The 22,281-nt window shown below is 42.4% G+C and overlaps 1 protein-coding gene across 10 annotated transcripts in view; it reads left to right on the top strand.

Annotated features, from left to right (window-relative positions):
- PTPRM (protein tyrosine phosphatase receptor type M) overlaps positions 1-22,281 on the top strand; it is a 647,098-nt gene that overhangs the window by 322,041 nt on the left and 302,776 nt on the right. For all 10 annotated transcript variants that reach the window (XM_083187611.1, XM_083187612.1, XM_083187613.1 and 7 more), the window contains exons 9-11: positions 1,191-1,300; positions 8,836-9,037; positions 10,476-10,578. In XM_083187611.1, the coding sequence (XP_083043737.1) occupies positions 1,191-1,300; positions 8,836-9,037; positions 10,476-10,578 (415 nt within the window). The remainder of the gene's footprint in view (positions 1-1,190; positions 1,301-8,835; positions 9,038-10,475; positions 10,579-22,281) is intronic.

Raw genomic sequence — 22,281 nt, forward strand, 5'->3', positions numbered from 1 at the left:
GTAAGTATGCCAGTGTTCATGATGTTTCATGTTATAATTGGTTGAAAAGTTAAATTTAAAATTGTGCATATAATATGTGCAGTTGTTTGTACTGAGTTAATGTATTCCAGTGGCTTTGAAAGATTGAACTGAGGAGTCTGGGATGCAGTAGGGGAGGAGCCTACCCTCCAAAAGCTTTAGGATAGGTGCCTGGCTCCTGCGGACCCTCCTACATCCCAATGTGAAGCTGTGTCACCAGGACCATATCAGAGAAAGGGATTCGAACGGTAAGTTCTTACAAAAATCCCTTTTTTGTATTCTCTTTATTGCAAAAATACAATGATAACAATGGCATTCCTTTGTATTCATTTATATTTCACAGTTCAGTTATTCAAAAATGCTAATATTCTCTACTCAGGTGGATGTAGTATTGTAAAATAGTTAATATAAAGGGGAAATGTGTCAAACAGTGAAACAAGTGGATAAATGAACCCGTGAAGAAGTTGCCCTATTATTTTATATAATGTACTGTACTTGATAAATGCTGTCTTAAAGTGAATTGGTTGTTTGGACAACTTCTCCACTTGTCCATTTATCCATTACTTCCCCAAGGCTGTAACAATGGGGATTATTCTGGTTGATTCGCAAGGCTGCAAATTCGCAGCCTTGCAAGTCCACCAAATCCCACCCGGCGAATGCCTGGCCTCCAGCCCCCCCTCGCAGCGTGTGTTCCCACGCACACCCACATCATTTGTTGGTCGCCGACCATCGAAAGATGTGGAAGGTGCACACATATAAAAGTGACTTTCGAGTAACTTACATATGCGTGCACGCTGGGCTAGAAATGGGCGGGCAGCTGGCAACGTCACGGCCTCATTACCATAAGAACGCCCAGCATTCTCATGGGAATGCCCATGAAACGCTGGGCGTTCCCATATGGTAAGGGGGCAGCCTGTCGCCCCCCCCGCCCCTCTCCGCCCCCCGCCCGCTGAATGTTCGCCGTAGGTGCACGACCTTGCGTATGCACATGTGCAGAAATGCGCATGCACACTAAAGAAACATTGGCCCCTGTGCGAATGCAGACTTGCTGCATACGGACCAGAATAAGGGCCAATATGTACAGATGTGTGTATCTCAATTGGGAATGATATGTATAAAATGTATTGAAATAACATGGTTAACAGTATTGCACACTATTTCTTTCTTACTAGTGCCTAGTGCCGTACCTTTAGAGTCAATCCAAAGCAGCACATTTGAGGAGAAGATTTTTCTACAATGGAGGGAGCCTGCCCAAACGTACGGCATAATTACCTTCTATGATGTAAGTGTATTGTTTTGGAATGTTATATGTCTTGTGTATTGTGTTTCAGTTTAGTCCGTACAAAGCATATTCATATCCTGATTAAAACCGCATTGACTATATTTGTATGTCTTTATTATATTTTCAATTGCCGGGACAGACTGGCAATTTAAAATAGCCCTGAAAAGAATTCTAAAGAGCCCCCATGTGGTAGTTGTAGCCAAATTGTCAATAGGATGGGTCAAATCAAGACTTTGTGATTAGGGGGGGGGGGGTGCATTAACAGCGGCCACCCCACATTGCTGCTTTCTGCATTCATAATAATGGCATATGCACTAAGATATACAATTATTTACCCAAAGGACAGGTCTTTGCGAAGCGGCTCCGATGCTGGACTTACAGATCTGCCGGATTTCCTCCTAAGTGATGCCCCAGCGGAAGGACTTTAGTGCATTCAAAAAGTGTTAGAAACCCCAAAAACAGGGTTTTTATCGCATTTTCACTTTAGTGCACCCCACCCTATGTGTGTATTGTAAAGCAGTCAGATTTTTATTTACAATAATTAGTGTAGAAGCTATACTTTTAGACAATGTTAGGCAATCCTTCAACCGCTTTACTTGCAAACACACTGACAAGGTTGTGTGCACCACTGTTATGTGTATGTTGATCCCCCATGGTGCAAAGCAACATATAGGTGGATATCATTTTTTACTTGAACTGTAGCTGGAACATAATGTAGTTCTGAGTGCATGAGAAAGTTCCACCACAATTGAGACAGCTGGGAGAAAGTCTATCACCTAACAATTCTGATACTCAGTATCACTTTTTCTGCTTTGCAAGATACTAAAATGTCCACACTTTAAGCTGTAAGCAATATCCCAACTCTTACACAATTCTGCAATTAGCAATACTCCTGACTCTACATTATAACAATCAGCAATACTCTCTACCGCTCTATTTTACAGTTGCAACCTACCAATTTTCCATTACAGCAGTTCTCTATACCTGTAATAAATCTATTCTATTAATACCACCTAATGTAACAATACTACAGCAGTTGAGAACAGACCCTGGTTTCACGTCCACAGTTAGTATAAGTGATTATGTAGCTTCCAAAATCCCCTGTTGGACGGGGGATGGGAAAAAATATGGCGTACAGTTGTAAGATCTACTACAGCAGTGCAGTCAACACCCCCACACTTCAGCAATATCACCCAACTCATCTACAGACCACAAATATACCACATCCAACACCATGCAAAATACTAACACTTCTGTATTCATCGTTACCTGTAAGTGCCGTTTCTATGAGCACTGGTGTGCTCTGAGCAGTAGCCCCCTGGCAATGAGCATGTAATCCCCCTGGCAACAAGCACTGGGGGGGGGGGGACCATTACATATATCAATGTTGTGGCTAATTGGTCAAAAAATAAAATATCTGCCCATCAGTGTTGACACCTGTGTGGCCAACATTAAAACAATTTGAGTGACAATGTCCATAACTTAAAAAAAAAAAAAAAAAAGTTTTTATTTTTAGCTGGATAGTTTATGTAAATATCTTGGGCCTGATTCTGGTTCACCTGCAAAAGCAAATTCTCTCTCTAATGGACAATTATAGGTGGTACAGTAATTACATTTGTATTGTACTCTCTCTACTAGTAATGACATGTAGGTAAGTCCTGCGTCTTCCATTGAATAATAGCATTGGTATTATGAGAAGTGGACTGGCCCAGTAGGAACCATGTTTAGAAATTAGTTCCGTAACTTTGGCATATAACTGATAGGCTATTCATATATATAAAACTTTGTCAAGAAAAAAAGCAAGAAATTCATTAAACTACTATTAAAATATAATATGCAGGATGTATGACATGTAATGCGTAGAATATAGAATGCTCTTCTCAACGGCTTGCATAAATCAGTAGTTTCTATAGAACACATTTATGATTGTTATTATTCACAACTGTAGAGTGTACCCTTGTCTTGTGTGGAACTGTGAAGTGTTGCCACTCAAGCACATGAGTGATAGGGAGGCAGATTTCAGGGGATTGTTCGTGGACAATAATGTAAAAATAACACAATGGTCACCTTCTTTGCATTTCACCCGTTTTACTTTTCAAAAAGCCTATTATAAGAATAACAAACAGGTGTAATTGAAAAAATAAGCTACCATTTATTTCAAAGCAAATTCTACACAATTATATGCTGATAGGGTTTCTAAAAAAAGACCTTCACCGCCTAACGAGGGACCTTTACCTGAGTACATTGCAAGTTGGATGACTAAGAATTGAGCAGTCTGTCAAGCAGTAATCATAAGTAAAACCCCTCAACTAACCCGTCTAACTGCTGTTTTTCCTGCTTTATCTAGATAAACTGGCATTACAATAGAGAAATTATCCCAAATGAAACAATAGAATTACACAGAATTTCCGCATTCATTATCGTTTTTTTTCTACATTTATAAATTGAGCTGCCTGTGAGGTGTAGATCCATTCACCGTAATGAGTGCATATCTGAGTATAATAAATAAGACATTGCTTGAATTCTGTACCAGCACCAAAGGTTTATATAAAGAGCTGGGAAATTGTGTGAAGAGACAGATGGGGGGGGAAAAATGTTCTTTTCGCCTGTCAATCAAACTCCTGACAATTGGTGGAACACTAAGTCACAGATGCTTTTGCCAAGTCAAAGTTGTCAGTTTTTATGACAGCTGGAACGGGAACAAAAGATTAAAGAAATATTTATTTATTTTGTCCTCAGTATACATATAATTGTCCTAAAAAATATCACTGGAATTTTTGCTGGAGATTTCTGAGACACTGATTCTAAAATGAGATTCATTTATTTTTTTGGACTGGAAAAATGAGTATCGATAGTGTGTTCTTAATATATCAGTTTGCACCAGTCACCTAACTGAATTTGATCATTGTCTGGTAATTAAGTGGATACTAACCGCAATATATTGACTTGTTTTGATAGTTCTCTTTCTAATGATGCACCAATTATATTGACAAAAGATAACAGAGATAATGAGATTCCTACACTTGGAATGCTCATGGACGGTAAAGCTGGGTACACAACTATATAATCCCTATTTCTGGCAACCGTTCGGCCGACCGTACTCCCGTCGGACCGTCCACAAACAACAGCCAACACGCGCGTACACACCTGTACAATTTTACTTGCGACGTCTGATGTACTCCTGTCCAAACAGTCGCAAGAAAAAGATTGTACCACCGTACACACTGTCTCGATTTGGGCTATTGGCATGTCCATTATCATAATGGGCTGGGTTAGGGCATAATTATAGCTGTCACCCTTTTACCTATTAAAAAAAAAATCGGCGTGGGCCCCCCCCCACAGCCGTAACCAGCACCAGGCTGAAAGAGCTGGGGCTGGTATTAAAAAATCAGGAAACCCGACAAATAGGGCTTCGCTGATTTTTTAAAACCAGCCCCAGGCTCCAGGTCCGGGGCTGGTTCCCAAAATACAGGGGACAAAATGCCGGGGTGGTCGCCACAGGACAGGTGAGTAGGATTTCCTTCCCCAGGTAACCCTTTGGATTACTACGGATCCAGGACCACGGACTCTTCAGCCCTGGAGCCCCGGACCTGGACCAGCCCCGGAACCAAGCCACCGGACCGGACCCTGGGACCTACCTACGGGATCAAGATAGGTAAGTATCAGTGTGTTTGTGTAATGTATGTATTCAACTTTTATTTTTCTAATGTGTCAGTGTGTATTTATTTAACTGTTTTTTTTACTGTGGAACTACAAGACCCAGCAGGCCCTTTAATAACCCGCAGGCTGGGACTTGTGGTTCTCCAAGTCCCAGCTTGCGGGGAGGCTTGCTGGGACTCATAGTTCCACAGGAAAAAACAATAGTTTTTATTCTATTTTTTTTACACAATGATCAGCCCGGTGGCCACCGCACAGGGTCACCGGGGACAGCACCAGGCTTCAGCCTGGTCAGGTAAGTCCTGGAGGGGGGGACCCCTTTATTGGGGTCCCCACTCCCCCAGGACCCCTGGCCAGGCTGACCAGTCAGAGGGCTGAATGCTTTGGCCGCGGGACCTTATATAATAAGTGTCCCCCGGCTGTGGCATTACCCTGCTGGCTGGTTTGGCCTGGGGCTGGTTCGTAAAATACGGGGGACCCCTAGTCAATTTGTCCCCCGTATTTTGGGAACCAGCCCCGGACCTGGAGCCTGGGGCTGGTTTTAAAAAATCAGCGAAGCCCTATTTGTCGGGTTTCCTGATTTTTTAATACCAGCCCCGGCTCTTTCAGCCTGGTGCTGGTTACGGCTGTGGGGGGGACCCCACGCCGTTTTTTGTTTTTTTTAGTCACCCTGCCAGAGATGCTGCAGCTATGGAACGCCCACATGGGCGTTCCAGCTTTGGCAGTATAGTCGCAAGGACGGCAGCATATCGGTCGAACGTGCGTACACACTGCACTTTTGTACCGATATGAGGCCGTCCTGTCGGTTGAAAATTAAACAGCAACCGACCGAGTATGGATGGTCAAGACAGTTTATTGCCGTTTATCGCTCATACGGGACAGCGTACACACATATACAATTGAACGGCTGTCTGACCCAGAACGAAAGAACGGCCCGACAATTGTATATATGTGTACCCAGCTTAACTCTCTTTCTGAAATACTCTGCTCCATTAACAAAGTAAAGAAAAAGTGTTTCACACGGTTATTTAGGATATTTTCCATCAGAATATACAGTAGATTATTTGTATACATATTACACCTCACAGTAGTTCCCCTTATTCACATTGCATCATACAGTAGTCTTCATTATTTATATTACACCCAATTGCTCTTTTTTCATATAAAAAAATTGGTATTTTTCTTTATTCACATTACACCACACTGTAGTGCCCTTTATACATGTTATGCCACACAGTCGTGCACTTTATAAACCTAATGCCACACAGTTCTATGTGTATATATTTGTGACAGAATCAAAATCTGCAAGGACCCATGAGATGAGGAGCATCTGTGGCTGGACATGCACAGCAGGCCTCCTCTAGGACCAGTGGCCATATATGTTAGTGGCAGCCAGACAGCCTCATCCCCCCACTACAACATGTTTATTACTGGCAGCTAAGCCCCTTTACTTGCTCTGGGGCTTCTGCTGCTGGCTCAGGTCAGCTCAGAAAGGCGCACCAGCAATGCCACCATCTCTCGTATTGTGTACCTGCATTGTCCTCCTTTCAATCTAGCAAATCGAAGCAGAAATAGACTTGCCTGGACTATTGATTCCGATGTTACGGGGCCACACATCGGGATTGATGTGCTTATTCAGGGTCACTTTCAATTTGATTTGGACTTGATGAAGAAGAGACTCAGCAACAATTATGCCTACAAATATTTGAAGATGAGGGGAGTTTCCTTGGTAATAATAATAACTTCAATTATATGATATAGATCAGGAGTGGCCAAACCGGTCCTCGTTATCTACCAACGGTCCATGTTTTCCAGGTTACCTAGCTGGTGCACAGCTGTATTCATTACTAACTGTCACATTTTAAAACCTGCTGCATTCATTCCTACTATAGATCCACAGGTGGCCTGGAAAACATGTACCGTTGGTAGATCTTGAGGACAGGTTTGGCCACCCCTCATGTAGATGATCCAGTCAGGCTATTGTATGGAGCTCGGCCCCATGTATTGTTTAATGCATAGTGCATCTGTTACTTGGACTTTGTAAGGATCATTAGATCTGCATTTGTGAGATTCTGCTGCACCTCATTTGTTTCAGATTGCATTGAATGGGGAGTGAGAGATCCATTTTTGACAGTTACCCTTATGGGACCTACACACGTAGCGCTTTAGCGGCATTTTCTAAGCCATCTACTAGATGGCTTAGAAAATGCCCCTACATTGGTAAAAATGGTGTGATCTTTTTCTTCTGTAGCCCATCCAGTTCAAGGTTTGTGCATTCAGAGATGCTTTTCTGTGAACCACTCTTTTATTGTGTGGTTATTTTACTTACTGCCACTTTATTTAAGCCAGTATTCCATTGTCCTCTGACCTCTGTTATTAACAAGGTATTTTCACCCACAGAACTGCTGCTGACTGGATGTTTTGTTGTTAATGCATCGGTGGCAATAATCCCTAGAGACTGCCGTGTATAAAATACTCAATATGTTACTAAGCATTGTACAGTCTTTCCATGGTCACAGGCATTTACGTCTTCCCCATTCTGGTGTTCAGTTGAATAAAAAATAAACCTCTTGACCATGCGAAAATTGCTTCGCTGATTAAATATATAGCTAATGTTAAAGAAATAAAGTGTTAACATGTATTAATGATTTACTTCAACACAAGATATAGCAACATAAAAATAAGTGGACAATAGAAAACCATATCATTGTTTATCAATGGTGCATTGAGTAACTTTGGGTCGTACAAATGTGTTAATGTAACAAGAAATAGTTATTGGATGCAGAGGCGGAACTTCCATTGGTGCAGCAGCTGCATTGCACCAGGGCCTCTGAGAATTATGAGGCCCACTGCTGCCACCTGCTACTGTGCGGCATATTGTTAAGTTGGGTTGGCGTGGAGGAGGGGGGCCCAAATTATATTTTTGCACCTGGGTCAACCACTCACAAGTTCCGCCACTTTAGTTGCATAATACTTCAAAGGAGTCTGCAGTTAATGTTAACTGCTGATGTCAGCTGCCCGCCCCCCCCCCCCCCCGCACCTGAGTCACACCCGCATTAGCATGGGAACGCCTAGCGTTTACATGGGAACACCTAGCGTCTGCACTTGTGCATACGCAAAACATGCGCTCCTCTGTGTGAACAGGCAAGGGAACAATGTAACCAAAACCAACCAATTAGATATCACAGTTTACCATTCTGTTGTAATCACACCAATGATGCTATCATGACTGGGTGCCGTCATCTGCAGCATGTATCCCACTTGTACTTGTTTCATAAATAAACCTTAATATTATTTTATCTTTTTGCTTTTATGGGTAAGTAAATGGCTTTTTGCATAGACAGTAATAGAAGCTGGAAGGCATCAGCACTGAATGAGTTAACAATCACTGTCAGTGCTCTCTCCAGCTAGTCTAATGTATCTCAAGAGCAATTTGTGGCTTTCGTGCAAACAGTTAAGGTTAATACCGCATTTAAAGCACTACACACTTCAAGGGAAATTGCATCTGTCATAATGAAAACATAATCTTTTAGGGCAATTTAATTATTACAGGACAGAACAGAATGCAGTCTATACATTGGAGTGTAAAGGAAAACAACTTGAAGGTATTAGGGTAAGCCAGAAACCGTCTTTTTACATTAGTAATCCATCTGGAGCTAAGTCCTTGCATCTATAAAAGTAATAGCTCATAACAGTTTTGGCTGAGTTCCTTCATTGGATTCAGGTCTTGAAGAGTCTAGAGCAATATGATCTGTTATCATAAAATGTCTGACGGTGCATACATCACAGAGGTTTACCGGATAAAGATGTAATCTGACTCTGCCAACAGAAGACTTTCCATTGACTTTCCACTAATTCTTCTCGCTTCTTTTTAACAGATCACCTACAAGGCAGTCAGCTCTTTTGACCCTGAAATAGATTTATCCAATCAAAGTGGCCGGATTACAAAACAAGGAAATGAAACACATTACCTATTCTTTGGATTGTATCCTGGGACAACATACTCATTCGCAATAAGGGCCAGCACAGCCAAGGGCTTTGGCCCCCCTATTACAAGTCAATTTACAACCAAAATCTCAGGTATTATTTTTAATGATGAGATGTGTTTGCTTATCTCTAGTTGCATATCATCTGACTTTCAAAGAAAATCCCGACTTGTGATAGTCTCTATGACAATAATATAATCTGGAAGCTTTGCTGCTGTCAAATGTGCAGCCCGTAAAGCTAGGTAGTAAAGAAATGACAGATACAAAGTTAAGACTTCCACACACCAACCCTTTTGGATAAAAGCAGTTTCTCCTGTGACATATCCTACTCCTATGCTACATAATAATGAACAGTTATCACACTCTTGGGCTATGAACTCTTTGACATGAAATTAAATTTCAGGTAATCGGCCATAATAAAAAACTAAGAAGTGGAACAGCGCTATACTGAATAAACATTTAATATAAAATAATTTTTACAGTATAATATCGTGGCCAACGATGGGACAAACAAGACTCACATACATTTAGGGGGATTAGATAAAAATTATTAAAATGTAAATAACACCTTTATTGGTAGGTTTCCAGCAGTTAGTAAATGCATGCATGTTTGTATTGAGCTCTCCTTTGTTATAATCCTTCAGTATATTAGTAGGTTAGTGTCAAGTTAGTAGTAATTATTATAACTTGCTTGATACCCAAATGGGTCAGGATACAACAGGGGGGATCAGCTGATGGTCTCCAGTGACAGTCTCTGACCGCTGGTGCAGTTCCAGTGTGCAGTCTTATCCGAGAATGGTCAGTGGTCAGCAATTCAAAACTCAGCGTAGCCAGCCGTGCCCCGTGCCCTCTACGCGTTTCTCCGCCTTTAGAATATTCAGCGGCTTCCTCAGATGGCCAGTATACTGACATTGGAATCTCGACTATTACATGCCGACATTCGGGATCCTGACTTACAGGGGCTATTCTCCCTCGTAGGGTTCCACGACCTCAATAGAGGGAGAATAGAACCTGTGGCAAGTGCAGTGAGCCACCGAGTCCGCAGCTTGGCAAGGTTCTTCAATGCACTCACCTCTAGTCAGAGTACCAGCAGTCGGGATTCCGATGTCTGTATACTGACCATCGACTGTCAGGGCGCTATTCCACATCCCCAAATGTTTTCCATGGTCCCAAAAGTGGTGTTGCTAGTAGAATGTTTTGCATATATGATCATACCCAAAAAAAGATCTGTGATCCTTATGCAGGGCTCCAACTATCCAGGAAGATATATATATATATATATATATATATATATATATACAGTATATATATATATACATATATATATGCCTTTTGATGCAATGTGTTGTTGCAGCAGATTAAAGACTGTATTTCATAGCTTTTTCCCCTTTCACAGATATTTTGCTTGTTGTTTCAAAAAAAACAAACATTCTCACCACGTCTGGGTGTCCCCTGTTACTTGCGCTGTATAATTATGTTTATAATGCAACAAAAGAGTTATTTTCTTAGTTCATTTTTGTGTGTATTTCCAGCACCCTCTATGCCAGCTTATGAGCTAGAAACACCTCTGAATCAGACTGACAGCACCTTGACAGTTCTGCTGAAGCCAGCTCAGAGCAGAGGAGCTCCTGTCAGGTACGGGGGAAGAGGGAAAAAATTATTTAAAAAAAAAATAAAATTGATTACATTCTTGAATATGTTTCTGGGGATTACTTTCTAAGCAGTGTGCACTGTGTAAATCCATGTCTGCATTAGGGCTAATTAAATTAAATAACAGTAGAAAGGAAAGCACTTTGATGAGTGTCTGAGTATTGTTTAAAGCATTTGATCCAGATGCAAGTGGCTCAGTCTTTGAAGATGGAGAACAAAGCTGTAGCTCTGGCATGTGGGTGGCACATTCACTCCTGCAATGTAATTACTTGCTGTTACCAGCAAAACTCTTTTCTACTCTGGATGGTTTTACACTAACTTCTCAATATTTACCTACGTAAAAGCTTGGCCAGGCTAATTCTACTATTGTGGCACGGTGTCACAATTAAACAGCAGGCGGACTTTTTAATGAAAACACCCTCTGCAGGACCACTTTGAAATGTAGCTACTTGGGATTGAAAAGCAGCATGTTTGCCTGGCTTCAGGTGGGTGAAAGTCAAGGACAACATAAGGGGGCAATGCTCCTATTAGCATGAGTGAAAGCCCATACGCTTGACTATACATTGTGAACGTTGCTTGTTTGCTGCATCTGAGTGAAACAAATGATTATGGGTTACTTAAAATTGTTTCTGAGGTTTCTTCAGGGCAAACCGCTTTGCTTATTACTACTAGTTTATTTATGTGGCCTAGAAGTTCTGTATAATTTATCACCAGTGCAGACTTGCATTGCATTCACCATTTACTAAAGCCAATTTGCCGTATGAAACGACCCGCAATTTTGTTTTGTTTTCCCCTCATTCCTAAAATGCGGAAGTTGCAGAGATTAACTCCGAAGCTGCCAATGCCAATATTTTAGCAATGTGTTCATTGGGTCGTTGAAAAAGTAGGATTGGTACTATTACAAGAACTTTAAATATGACAAAATTGTATGTTTATTACATGGCACTAAGGGCCTGATTCAGATCTGTTCACAGGGCTGAGCAGTCGTAACCCTACCGATTGTCCAATGATCGTGCATGTGCACTGTAGGCTGTGCGCATGCGCCGGGTCCCCTTGCAAACGAATCCAGCAATACCTACCCATTGCTGGCTGTTCGCAAGTTAATTGACAGCCAGGAGGTGTTTGTAGGAGGCCCCCTGGCGTTTTCTGAGAGTGCAGCCAAAAAGCGCAGACTGACCCGGCACTGGGGAGGGAGGGCCGCTGATGTCATCAGCAGCCTCCATCTTCCAGTGGTCATCACAGCAATGACTAAGTCTTGCGTTTACCTGATTGCTGTGCTCCGAAGATTCAGAGCCCAGCAATTAAGTCTGAATCAGGCCCTAAGTAAATGGTCTGCATACCAGATACAACTGTAACTGATAGGGATATGTACAGTACTTAGCCTTGAAAAGTGATAAAGTAGCCAGAGATAAATTACCAGCCAATCCGCTCAGTAGGTGCTGATTGGTTGGTAGTGTCTCTCTTTCCACTCTGTCACTCTCCAGTGCTTGGCACATCTGCACCATACGGTAGTTTATCACATACGGTTTATTGCACTATTGACTCTATAGCAACTGTGTACCAATTCCATTGTGGCAGAAAAATGAACCCTAAGCACCTAGTGCGCTAGAACTATGCAGCATTGGAATCATGCCGGGTGCCTCGCGCAGTATGGTGCCGAAGGAATAAATGTATTAGGACACATCTTCATGGCCAGATTGTTTTCTTTCATGTCTGAGTACCACTGCTTACTGGCACAGGCTGCTAACAGGAATGTGGTCATACAGATGGAGCCTTCTTCCACTACCCTTTCTCTGGATAGCCATGGCTCACCAAGACCTATTGTTCTCAGCTGCAATACAATACATAGAACAATACAGTAGGACAGGGGCGGCCAACCAATCAGAGGAAAAGAGCCAAAAAATATGTTCTGGTAAGACAAAGAGCCAATACCATGCAAAAATGAGCGTGGCCTAGCTCTTGAAAGGCCACACCCCATTTTGAAATAGGTTGTGGCATATATACAGATCAAGCCAGTTTCAGCTATCTGGCTAGAGCACCATATCTTTCCGTTTCATGATCATGTCAGACAATCACACATCCCCGTCTCGGCAACTGGCGAGCTGAGACAGAAAGATGTGGTACACAGGCCAGATAGATGAAACTGGCTTCATCTGTAAATGTAGGTATAGCTAGATAAATCAATCGATAGTGGGTGGTACCAGGGTACACAAGGTGGCACTCAGTGGACTTCAAGCATCAGAAATTGAAGACCACACCAGCAAGTAGTTCTAACGATTCAGTAATGTAATACCATTATCAAAGACAATCACAAGCAAAATGACACCTAAATAGAAGAAAGACACCCTTGCAGGATGCCAGTGCTGCCCGGCTCGCTCCACAGCGGTGTCACATCATCAGACACTGCCTTCTGCAGTCCCTTTGAGTTCCGCCTGCACCACAAGATTATATTATGTTATGCCGTCCCAATTCTGAATGTTGCTACCAACACATGCAACAGATCCCTTTAGGTGATTCTTTCCATCTTGGTCCTCTGGGAAATGTGACCACGCAGACCAATGGGAACTACTGGTACATACAGTCATCTACTCTGTGGGAATCTCATTAGAGAGAGAGTCCGACATTAATGCAAAAAGAGGGAGAGGTGGTATTACTTGGATAACATCTAAAAGTGGGCATTTACATTTGTAGGGGCACTTGTAGGTTAATAAATATGGTTGTCTAAAATTTGTAAAAATATTCTTGATAACTTCTTTTTGAAATTCTATATAAAAAGCCTTAAAAAACTTTTAGGAAAACTTTCTATTATGGCATAACATAAATACATATTAATATAATGTATATCAATGATTAAATGTTATTTATATACCTATATTTAAGTATTACAAAATAACTTTACATTTATTTTTAGTTGGGTAGACAAAGAAATAAGGGTAGAGGAGCTAGGAGGGATCCGCGTGTCTCATGCCCCATAAATTGAGGGATAAATGGATAAAAATGAAGCAAAAATGTGCATAGAAAAAGACAATCTAGGTGAAGCATATGATCGCAGGTGGGTAGCCTAGCGCTCACCTCTTATGTTACCCAGTGGTGTAAGCGGCAGATATATGCAAAGAAAGGAAAAGAAACGTAATGTTCCTTTAAGAGGTTTATTGGTATACAAGGTGTAATAAAATATGCAATAAGTCACCGTGTAACCACCCAGGAGCTGCTTTTGGTGGTGATAATAGCAGGCTGGATGGCAAGGGAGGGCTGAGATATTGCTGTGGTACAGGGTATAGCACCTGTGATTATATCCCACAGGGAATTGGGTGGGTGGCGGGTGGGAGGCAGTGTTCGAGCCGTGCAGTATAGCAGAGTAGTTGGGGTTAGTCTGCTCAGGCTGTCACTAGATGCAGGGGATATGGAGCATTAGTCACTGAAAACAGTGTCCGGTGAAAGCAGTCAGTACGTGAGGTCAAGGTGAGAGGGTGAGTGTCGCCGGGTGTTGGCGTCCCAAACCACCCGTGATACACTACACTCTTACCCGACACCTGGTCTCTTGCGGTCCCTCGACGGAGATCTGTCTGCAGACTTGTGCGGGCGGGCGGCAGTGGTGACACACCGCTCTACGGCGTCTTCCGTCACTTCCGGGTTCAGCTGTTAAGCTTGCGCCCGGAGTGTCAGAGTCAGCCGGAGCTGTGTGGTCTCGACTCCTGCTATGGAGGAGACTTGAAGATGGTGATGTGTCCAAGTGTCTGTGTCTATGTCCAACGCGTTTTGGCCGCTGACGGCCTTTTTCAAGGATACAATAGTGCATACATGGAGTGGGTTAAATAGGGCAGTGGGTCACACCTCCAAAGTTTTGATAGGTGGATTCAGTATTCACTCAGGTGCGTAGTGACGTCATCGTGAGTGGGTGTGTCTGTCAATCACTGCTAGAGTGAAAGACTGTCTTTGCTAAGTATTTCATGAGGACCAGGGTATATGCTGAACGGGTCTGATACAGGGAATCAGCAGTAAATAACCTAGGTGTCCATTGTGAAAATCGATATTCAGGCCATTTGGTTGTAGGGTTTTTAGAGTAAAAATCCAGTATAACCCTCTTCTGTTCAATGATTCCACATGATCTCCCCCCCTCCAGTTGATATTGGGTGATTCTATGGCCTGGAATGTAAGATCTTTCGGATTTGAACCATGGGATTCAAGAAAGTGTAATGAAACGCTGTGTTTTCTGTAACCAATTTTAATGTTTCGGATATGTTCATAAAGTCTGTTTTTAAGGGGTCTGATTGTCCTCCCCACATATTCCAAACCACAGGGGCATCTCAGAAGGTAGACAACCCCTTTGGTTTCACATGACAGATGTTGTGAGAGTTTGAATGTCTCTTTAGTGGTGCTAGAAGTCCAGCTGTCAGTGCCTTTGGTCGTTAGTCTGGTAAGGTTTTTACAGCCAGCACATTTGCCGCAAAAATAGAATCCCTTACTGTCTGTCAATCTTGTTTGTATGAGTTCTTTTGGTTTGATGTGGTTTTTAACCAGTTTTTGCCTCAAATCCGGGGCTTTCCTAAAGACTAGTCTAGGTTTGTCTGTCAGGTATGTCTGTAACTGATGGTCCTGTCCCAGAATATGCCAATGTTTTTGTAAAATACTTCTGAGTTGTCTAGAGGACTGATTGTATTGTGTAATAAATGTGATTTCTTGTTGTTCTGTCTGTACTCCTGGTGGTTTGGTTGTCAGTGTCTCACTTCTGTCTATGTTTTCTACCTCCTTATATGCTAAGTCAACTATGTCATTGGTATATCTTTTCTCTAGGAACTGATCCCTCAGTTGATGTGCTTGTGTCTCAAAGTCTTGTGTTCTAGAGCAGTTCCGCTTAATGCGGCGGAACTGCCCTTTGGGTATCCCATCTAACCAGGGCCTATGGTGTCCACTAGTGTACAGTATAAAACTGTTGACATCTACATTTTTACGGTAGGTTTTAGTATGTATTGTGCCGGTTTCAATAAAGATTTCGAGGTCGAGGAATTGTACTGATTGTTTACTTATTTGTGTGGTGAATTGTATGTTCCTATCATTACAGTTAAGATAGTTCATGAAGGATGTCAGTGAGTCTTTGGTGCCTTTCCATGAACTATCTTAACTGTAATGATAGGAACATACAACATATCACATATCATTACACAATACAATCAGTCCTCTAGACAACTCAGAAGTATTTTACAAAAACATTGGCATATTCTGGGACAGGACCATCAGTTACAGACATACCTGACAGACAAACCTAGACTAGTCTTTAGGAAAGCCCCGGATTTGAGGCAAAAACTGGTTAAAAACCACATCAAACCAAAAGAACTCATACAAACAAGATTGACAGACAGTAAGGGATTCTATTTTTGCGGCAAATGTGCTGGCTGTAAAAACCTTACCAGACTAACGACCAAAGGCACTGACAGCTGGACTTCTAGCACCACTAAAGAGACATTCAAACTCTCACAACATCTGTCATGTGAAACCAAAGGGGTTGTCTACCTTCTGAGATGCCCCTGTGGTTTGGAATATGTGGGGAGGACAATCAGACCCCTTAAAAACAGACTTTATGAACATATCCGAAACATTAAAATTGGTTACAGAAAACACAGCGTTTCATTACACTTTCTTGAATCCCATGGTTCAAATCCGAAAGGTCTTACATTCCAGGCCATAGAATCACCCAATATCAACTGGAGGGGGGGAGATCATGTGGAATCATTGAACAGAAGAGAGTTATACTGGATTTTTACTCTAAAAACCCTACAACCAAATGGCCTGAATATCGATTTTCACAATGGACACCTAGGTTAATTACTGCTGATTCCCTGTATCAGACCCGTTCAGCATATACCCTGGTCCTCATGAAATACTTAGCAAAGACAGTCTTTCACTCTAGCAGTGATTGACAGACACACCCACTCACGATGACGTCACTACGCACCTGAGTGAATACTGAATCCACCTATCAAAACTTTGGAGGTGTGACCCACTGCCCTATTTAACCCACTCCATGTATGCACTATTGTATCCTTGAAAAAGGCCGTCAGCGGCCGAAACGCGTTGGACATAGACACAGACACTTGGACACATCACCATCTTCAAGTCTCCTCCATAGCAGGAGTCGAGACCACACAGCTCCGGCTGACTCTGACACTCCGGGCGCAAGCTTAACAGCTGAACCCGGAAGTGACGGAAGACGCCGTAGAGCGGTGTGTCACCACTGCCGCCCGCCCGCACAAGTCTGCAGACAGATCTCCGTCGAGGGACCGCAAGAGACCAGGTATCGGGTAAGAGTGTAGTGTATCACCGGGTGGTTTGGGACGCCAACACCCGGCGACACTCACCCTCTCACCTTGACCTCACGTACTGACTGCTTTCACCGGACACTGTTTTCAGTGACTAATGCTCCATATCCCCTGCATCTCCCCGCGGATAGTGACAGCCTGAGCAGACTAACCCCAACTACTCTGCTATACTGCACGGCTCGGACACTGCCTCCCACCCGCCACCCACCCAATTCCCTGTGGGATATAATCACAGGTGCTATACCCTGTACCACTCCCACAGCAATATCTCAGCCCTCCCTTGCCATCCAGCCTGCTATTATCACCACCAAAAGCAGCTCCTGGGTGGTTACACGGTGACTTATTGCATATTTTATTACACCTTGTATACCAATAAACCTCTTAAAGGAACATTACGTTTCTTTTCCTTTCTTTGCATATATCTGCCGCTTACACCACTGGGTAACATAAGAGGTGAGCGCTAGGCTACCCACCTGCGATCATATTGTATTTCTGGGAGTCTGGACCACTCCAGCCCAGCAGCCCCCTCGCCACAAGAGGTAATCAGCGCGAGCACTCACCCCCTTCTCAACTAGGTGAAGCATGGAAATGTTCTACCCATGGGGAAACAGATTTTATCCAAGGATATTACAGCAAATCAAAGAATACTATTATTCATGTGGCATCGGTTCCAGGTCCAATTAATAATTGATAAATAATTGATGCAGAAGCAGATGTGCTAAGTACTTTCCAAAGGCTGCTGTTTGGTATAATGCAGCATTAGGAATGTGCCTGATTCATTGCTCTACAAGTTTGTAGGTCCCGGTATGGGTAGCAGAGGTGCATTGGGCTCAGGGGTGTTACAAGGGAATCCATATACTGGTGATAGAGTGCTACATGACCCTGTTATCTTTCCAGGATGGTAAGAGTTTAGGTCCACCCCACCAGTCTAAAATGAGTTCATTTGTGACAATTTCTCCAACAGAGGTTAGAAGTAGAATTAAAAACCAAAAGGGATAAGGTATAGATCTGTGAGTGGACCATGTATCATCAATTTTACCGTTCATCAGAGTCATCAATATTAGTTTATCAATATTTCCCTCTACCTTCTGTTCCTGTTGGAGTACTTGATGATTCTATATAGTGTTTTCAATACCTGTAATGGAAGAATGGAAAAGGCATAAGGGTTTATTTTATCAATATACAGTGATAGTAATGATTTTCTATCGCTGCTCATCCCAGTAATGTGATCTTCTGCCAAACCAGTCATTGGGGCGATGTTCAGCTGTCCAGCAGCGCTGGTTGGATGCAGTAAGAGGACTCACCACTTGCTGTCAGTCGTCTAACAATACTAGGACGGCAAGCAATTGCTTTTACTGGCAGTAAATGGCATAGACTATTGCTGCCCCGGGTATCCTTAAATATGGAGAATTCTTACCTCTATTTGCTATTGGGAGAAAAGACTTAACTTTCAAATATAGGGATTTTTTATTTATTTAGATATTAGATAGGGTGACAATTTGATGAAACGCAAGATGTCGTACCAAGGGAAATTGTGAGTTGGTCCTGAGGAGATTAAATGGGAATATGAACACATTGGAATATATCTTAGTTGCTACGATTATTGTATAGCATTTTAGCAGCCGTGGATACAAATGTTTAGGAAGTCACTGGAGAGTGAAGAATGTATTTGTCCTCACTGCCCGAGATGAGAGGTGAAGTCGTGTTATTTCCTTTTCTAAATCTGGAACAATGAGAGCTCCATTTCTGATAGGTCAGTAGAGGGTGCTTTTCTTTTTTTGTGGTTTTCTGACCACCCACAAAAGGCAGTCAGAAACTTTCACAGGCAAGCAAGTACAATACATAAACAGTTTAGGGCAGGGGTAGCCAACGCCAGTCCTCGAGAGCTACCAACAGTTAACGTTTTCCAGGTCTCCTCACGGAATCACAAGTGAAGTAATTTGCTCCACCTGTGGATCATTTAAAATGTGTTAGTGCCGGCATGTCCAAACTGTGGCCCTCCAGCTGTTGTGAAACTACATATCCCAGCATGCCTTGACATAGTTTTAGCATTCCCTAATAGCAAAACTGTGGCAAGGCATGATGGGACTTGTAGTTTCACAACAACTGGAGGGCCATAGTTTGGACATACCCGTGTTAGTGAGTAATGAGTGCACCTGTGCAGCAGCTAGGTGATCTAGAAAATGTGAACTGTTGGTAGCTCTCGAGGACTGGAGTTGGCTACCACTGGTTAGTAGGGTATTTATTTTAATGTAGATATATTTTCCATCCAATGGATGAATAGTTTATTTAATCTGTTAAGGTCTTATTTGAAGCATTCTTAATATAAAAAAGTGCAATGAAAATTTGCTGAATAAAGTTAATTATAATAATTAGTGATGTGAATGCCTAAATAATTGAGCTTGGAGGACTGCCATTCACGTTAAACTGTATTGGAGTCTAAATGAAAGGGAAAATATTTAGGTCTAGAATTTGGGTCTTATCAGTGTTTATCTTCTAGTATGTTTCACTGTTTTGTGTTCTGGATGTTCCTTGGGGCATGTGAGCAGAATATCACCTGTATTAGTTTAAAAGATATGTTAGTACTGGAGGAATTATATAATTAAACTTTGTACAATACAATGCCTTAAATTCATCTGTATCAGGGTCAGAGACTGATCTTAAAGAATGTATGGTTTTAGAGTTCCCTCTAAAGGTCCCTCTAGAGCACAGGTTCTCAAAGTCGGTCCTCAGGGCATAGTTTCCATGTCTTCTCACAGAATCCAGTGAAATAATTAGCTCCACCTGTGGATCTTTTAAAATGTGTCAGTGAGTGATGAGTGCACCTGTCCGGTGACCTGGAAAACATGAACTGTGTGGCATCCTGAGGACCAAGTTTGAGAACCACTGCTCTAGAGTATAATTACTTGACCCTTGTAGGGATTCCTTCCTTCGGGATGCTGGTGTCAGTAAACTGACACTGCCCTCCCAAACAGTGGGCATTGCTATGTATCCCATGTCTTTTTATTAACATCTGATAATGACCACTTACCACAGTGATATAAAATCACTTATGACCATACTGTAGTGCTGCCTTGGCAATGTACTGTAGTCTTGATGTAATGCTGCTCACTGGATTCTCATACTGCATGAAGTACATTTTAACTATATTGATTATCCTGTGTTTATTACTTAACATTGGAAATTGTATTTTACATCTCACATACATGCTTTCTTTTTATATGCTTTATAAGCAAGGTACTGCTACACAGTGGTTTTGTATGATCACAAAGCTCCTCAGCATCGTCTAACATCAATAACATTTCCAGTAATAATACATTATACCATACTGTATGTTATCAGTGTCAGGTTTTAAAGAATGTCAATGCCAGAATTGTATAGTGTTCATGTAGAGTCATTTCCATTCTGCTAAAAATGTTTTGCCATCCTGCAGTCTGATGTGATGCGCTAACCTCCCCTGAGAAAACGAACCCTGTTATGCCTGCATTAGGCCAAGGCCTTGAAACATATATTATATTTTAAATTTTATCACTGACTATTTAATCATGTAATAGTATCTACTTTCACAAGTTTGCTTTGTAATTCACAAAGCAGTTGCATTGTGCAACATTGTTGTTTCATGGTATCAAGATTAAAGTTTGTATCGTAAAATTACATTTCCTGCTTCTGTAATACATATCTTTGTGTATTAAATCTCACATTTCTGTATAATCATGAATCTAGACAGGAAATCAAACCCTCTCTGGCTGAAGTATCTTTCATAAACAAATTCGGGGAAAAAAGGGATATGCTAAACAGAAAAGATAAAATATCAACTTTTGGAAACATTCAGAACAGCTGAAAAACAACTCAATAGGGAATTAAAAAAAAAATATATTAAACTCCCCATCAGGTATCCCCAGGTCCACACCTTTCCATCTCACCATAAACTTAACCTAAACCTTAACACTAACTTATCTAATAAAAAAGACACAGACACAAGTGCTGGCGTTTCAAAATGAATGTCAATTTATTTTGACAATTAAACTAACTATATATATAATGGTGGCGGCACCAAAGAACGGTCATTATAGGAAAGTGGGGTTAAAGATGTTACCATACACACCATCGCTGGTGATCGCTCTCCCCGGTCATCCACTCGTGCTAGTGGTGACCACCCCCCAGGCGGAAGCATGGCCGATGACCATCGATGTCAGGGGAGAGCGACACCCCACTATCTACACACACACATCAAGATCTTACAAGGATGACCGTTCTTTACCGCCGCCGAAGAGAAAAGAAATAGGGAAGGGTGGGCGGGGCTTTTTCAGACAGAGGAAGAACTTCCTGTGAGTATGTTCCTTTTCTTCCCTGTCTATACTCCTCCCACAGCTCTGATAGGCCTTGTGCCCATCCTATTAACATATCAGCTGACCTTCCAGCGTAACCTGGGGAACCATCAGGGGTTTATGCTCACTCAGTGCTTAATCAGCATTCGTGGTTCTTAAACTCCCCATCAGGTATCCCCAGGTCCACACCTTTCCATCTCACCATAAACTTAACCTAAACCTTAACACTAACTTATCTAATAAAAAAGACACAGACACAAGTGCTGGCGTTTCAAAATGAATGTCAATTTATTTTGACAATTAAACTAACTATATATATAATGGTGGCGGCACCAAAGAACGGTCATTATAGGAAAGTGGGGTTAAAGATGTTACCATACACACCATCGCTGGTGATCGCTCTCCCCGGTCATCCACTCGTGCTAGTGGTGACCACCCCCCGGGCGGAAGCATGGCCGATGACCATCGATGTCAGGGGAGAGCGACACCCCACTATCTACACACACACATCAAGATCTTACAAGGATGACCGTTCTTTACCGCCAAAGCTAGGCCCTAAGCCGCAGCACCGCCACCAAGTAGGAAAAACGCTCAGCACTGTGTATCTAACCAACTAAAGACATCGCCCAAAAACAGAGCCACGCCCTCCGGGCTCAGATGAACGCCATCGCTCCTATACAGCGCACTCCGCTGAAAGCTGATGGCGTCATGGCGAATAACACCCCCGCCATTGGTCAGCAGATACTTCTCAACTGCAGCGTTCACCGTCTTCCGTGAACGCTCCAGGCGGGGGCAGGACATCGGATTCCTCCACACTATCCTCGATATAATAGAGGACCACACCAACTTACATGCAGGCAAATACAAAGAAATAAAATAGAGGTCCCGCACAATCACTGAGCGTAGCTCGAGAGCGGTCACCCGCCCTAAATCATTGCCACCCAGGTGGAAAATAATGACCCTCGGAACCCCAAAATCTCTCAGGGCTCGAATCAGCCCGGCCTGCAGCCCTTTCCACAGCATACCTCTCTCACCCAGCCACC

Source organism: Crinia signifera, chromosome 5 (genome assembly GCF_055691185.1).
Source record: "Crinia signifera chromosome 5, ASM5569118v1, whole genome shotgun sequence".
Taxonomy (NCBI): Eukaryota; Metazoa; Chordata; class Amphibia; order Anura; family Myobatrachidae; genus Crinia; species Crinia signifera.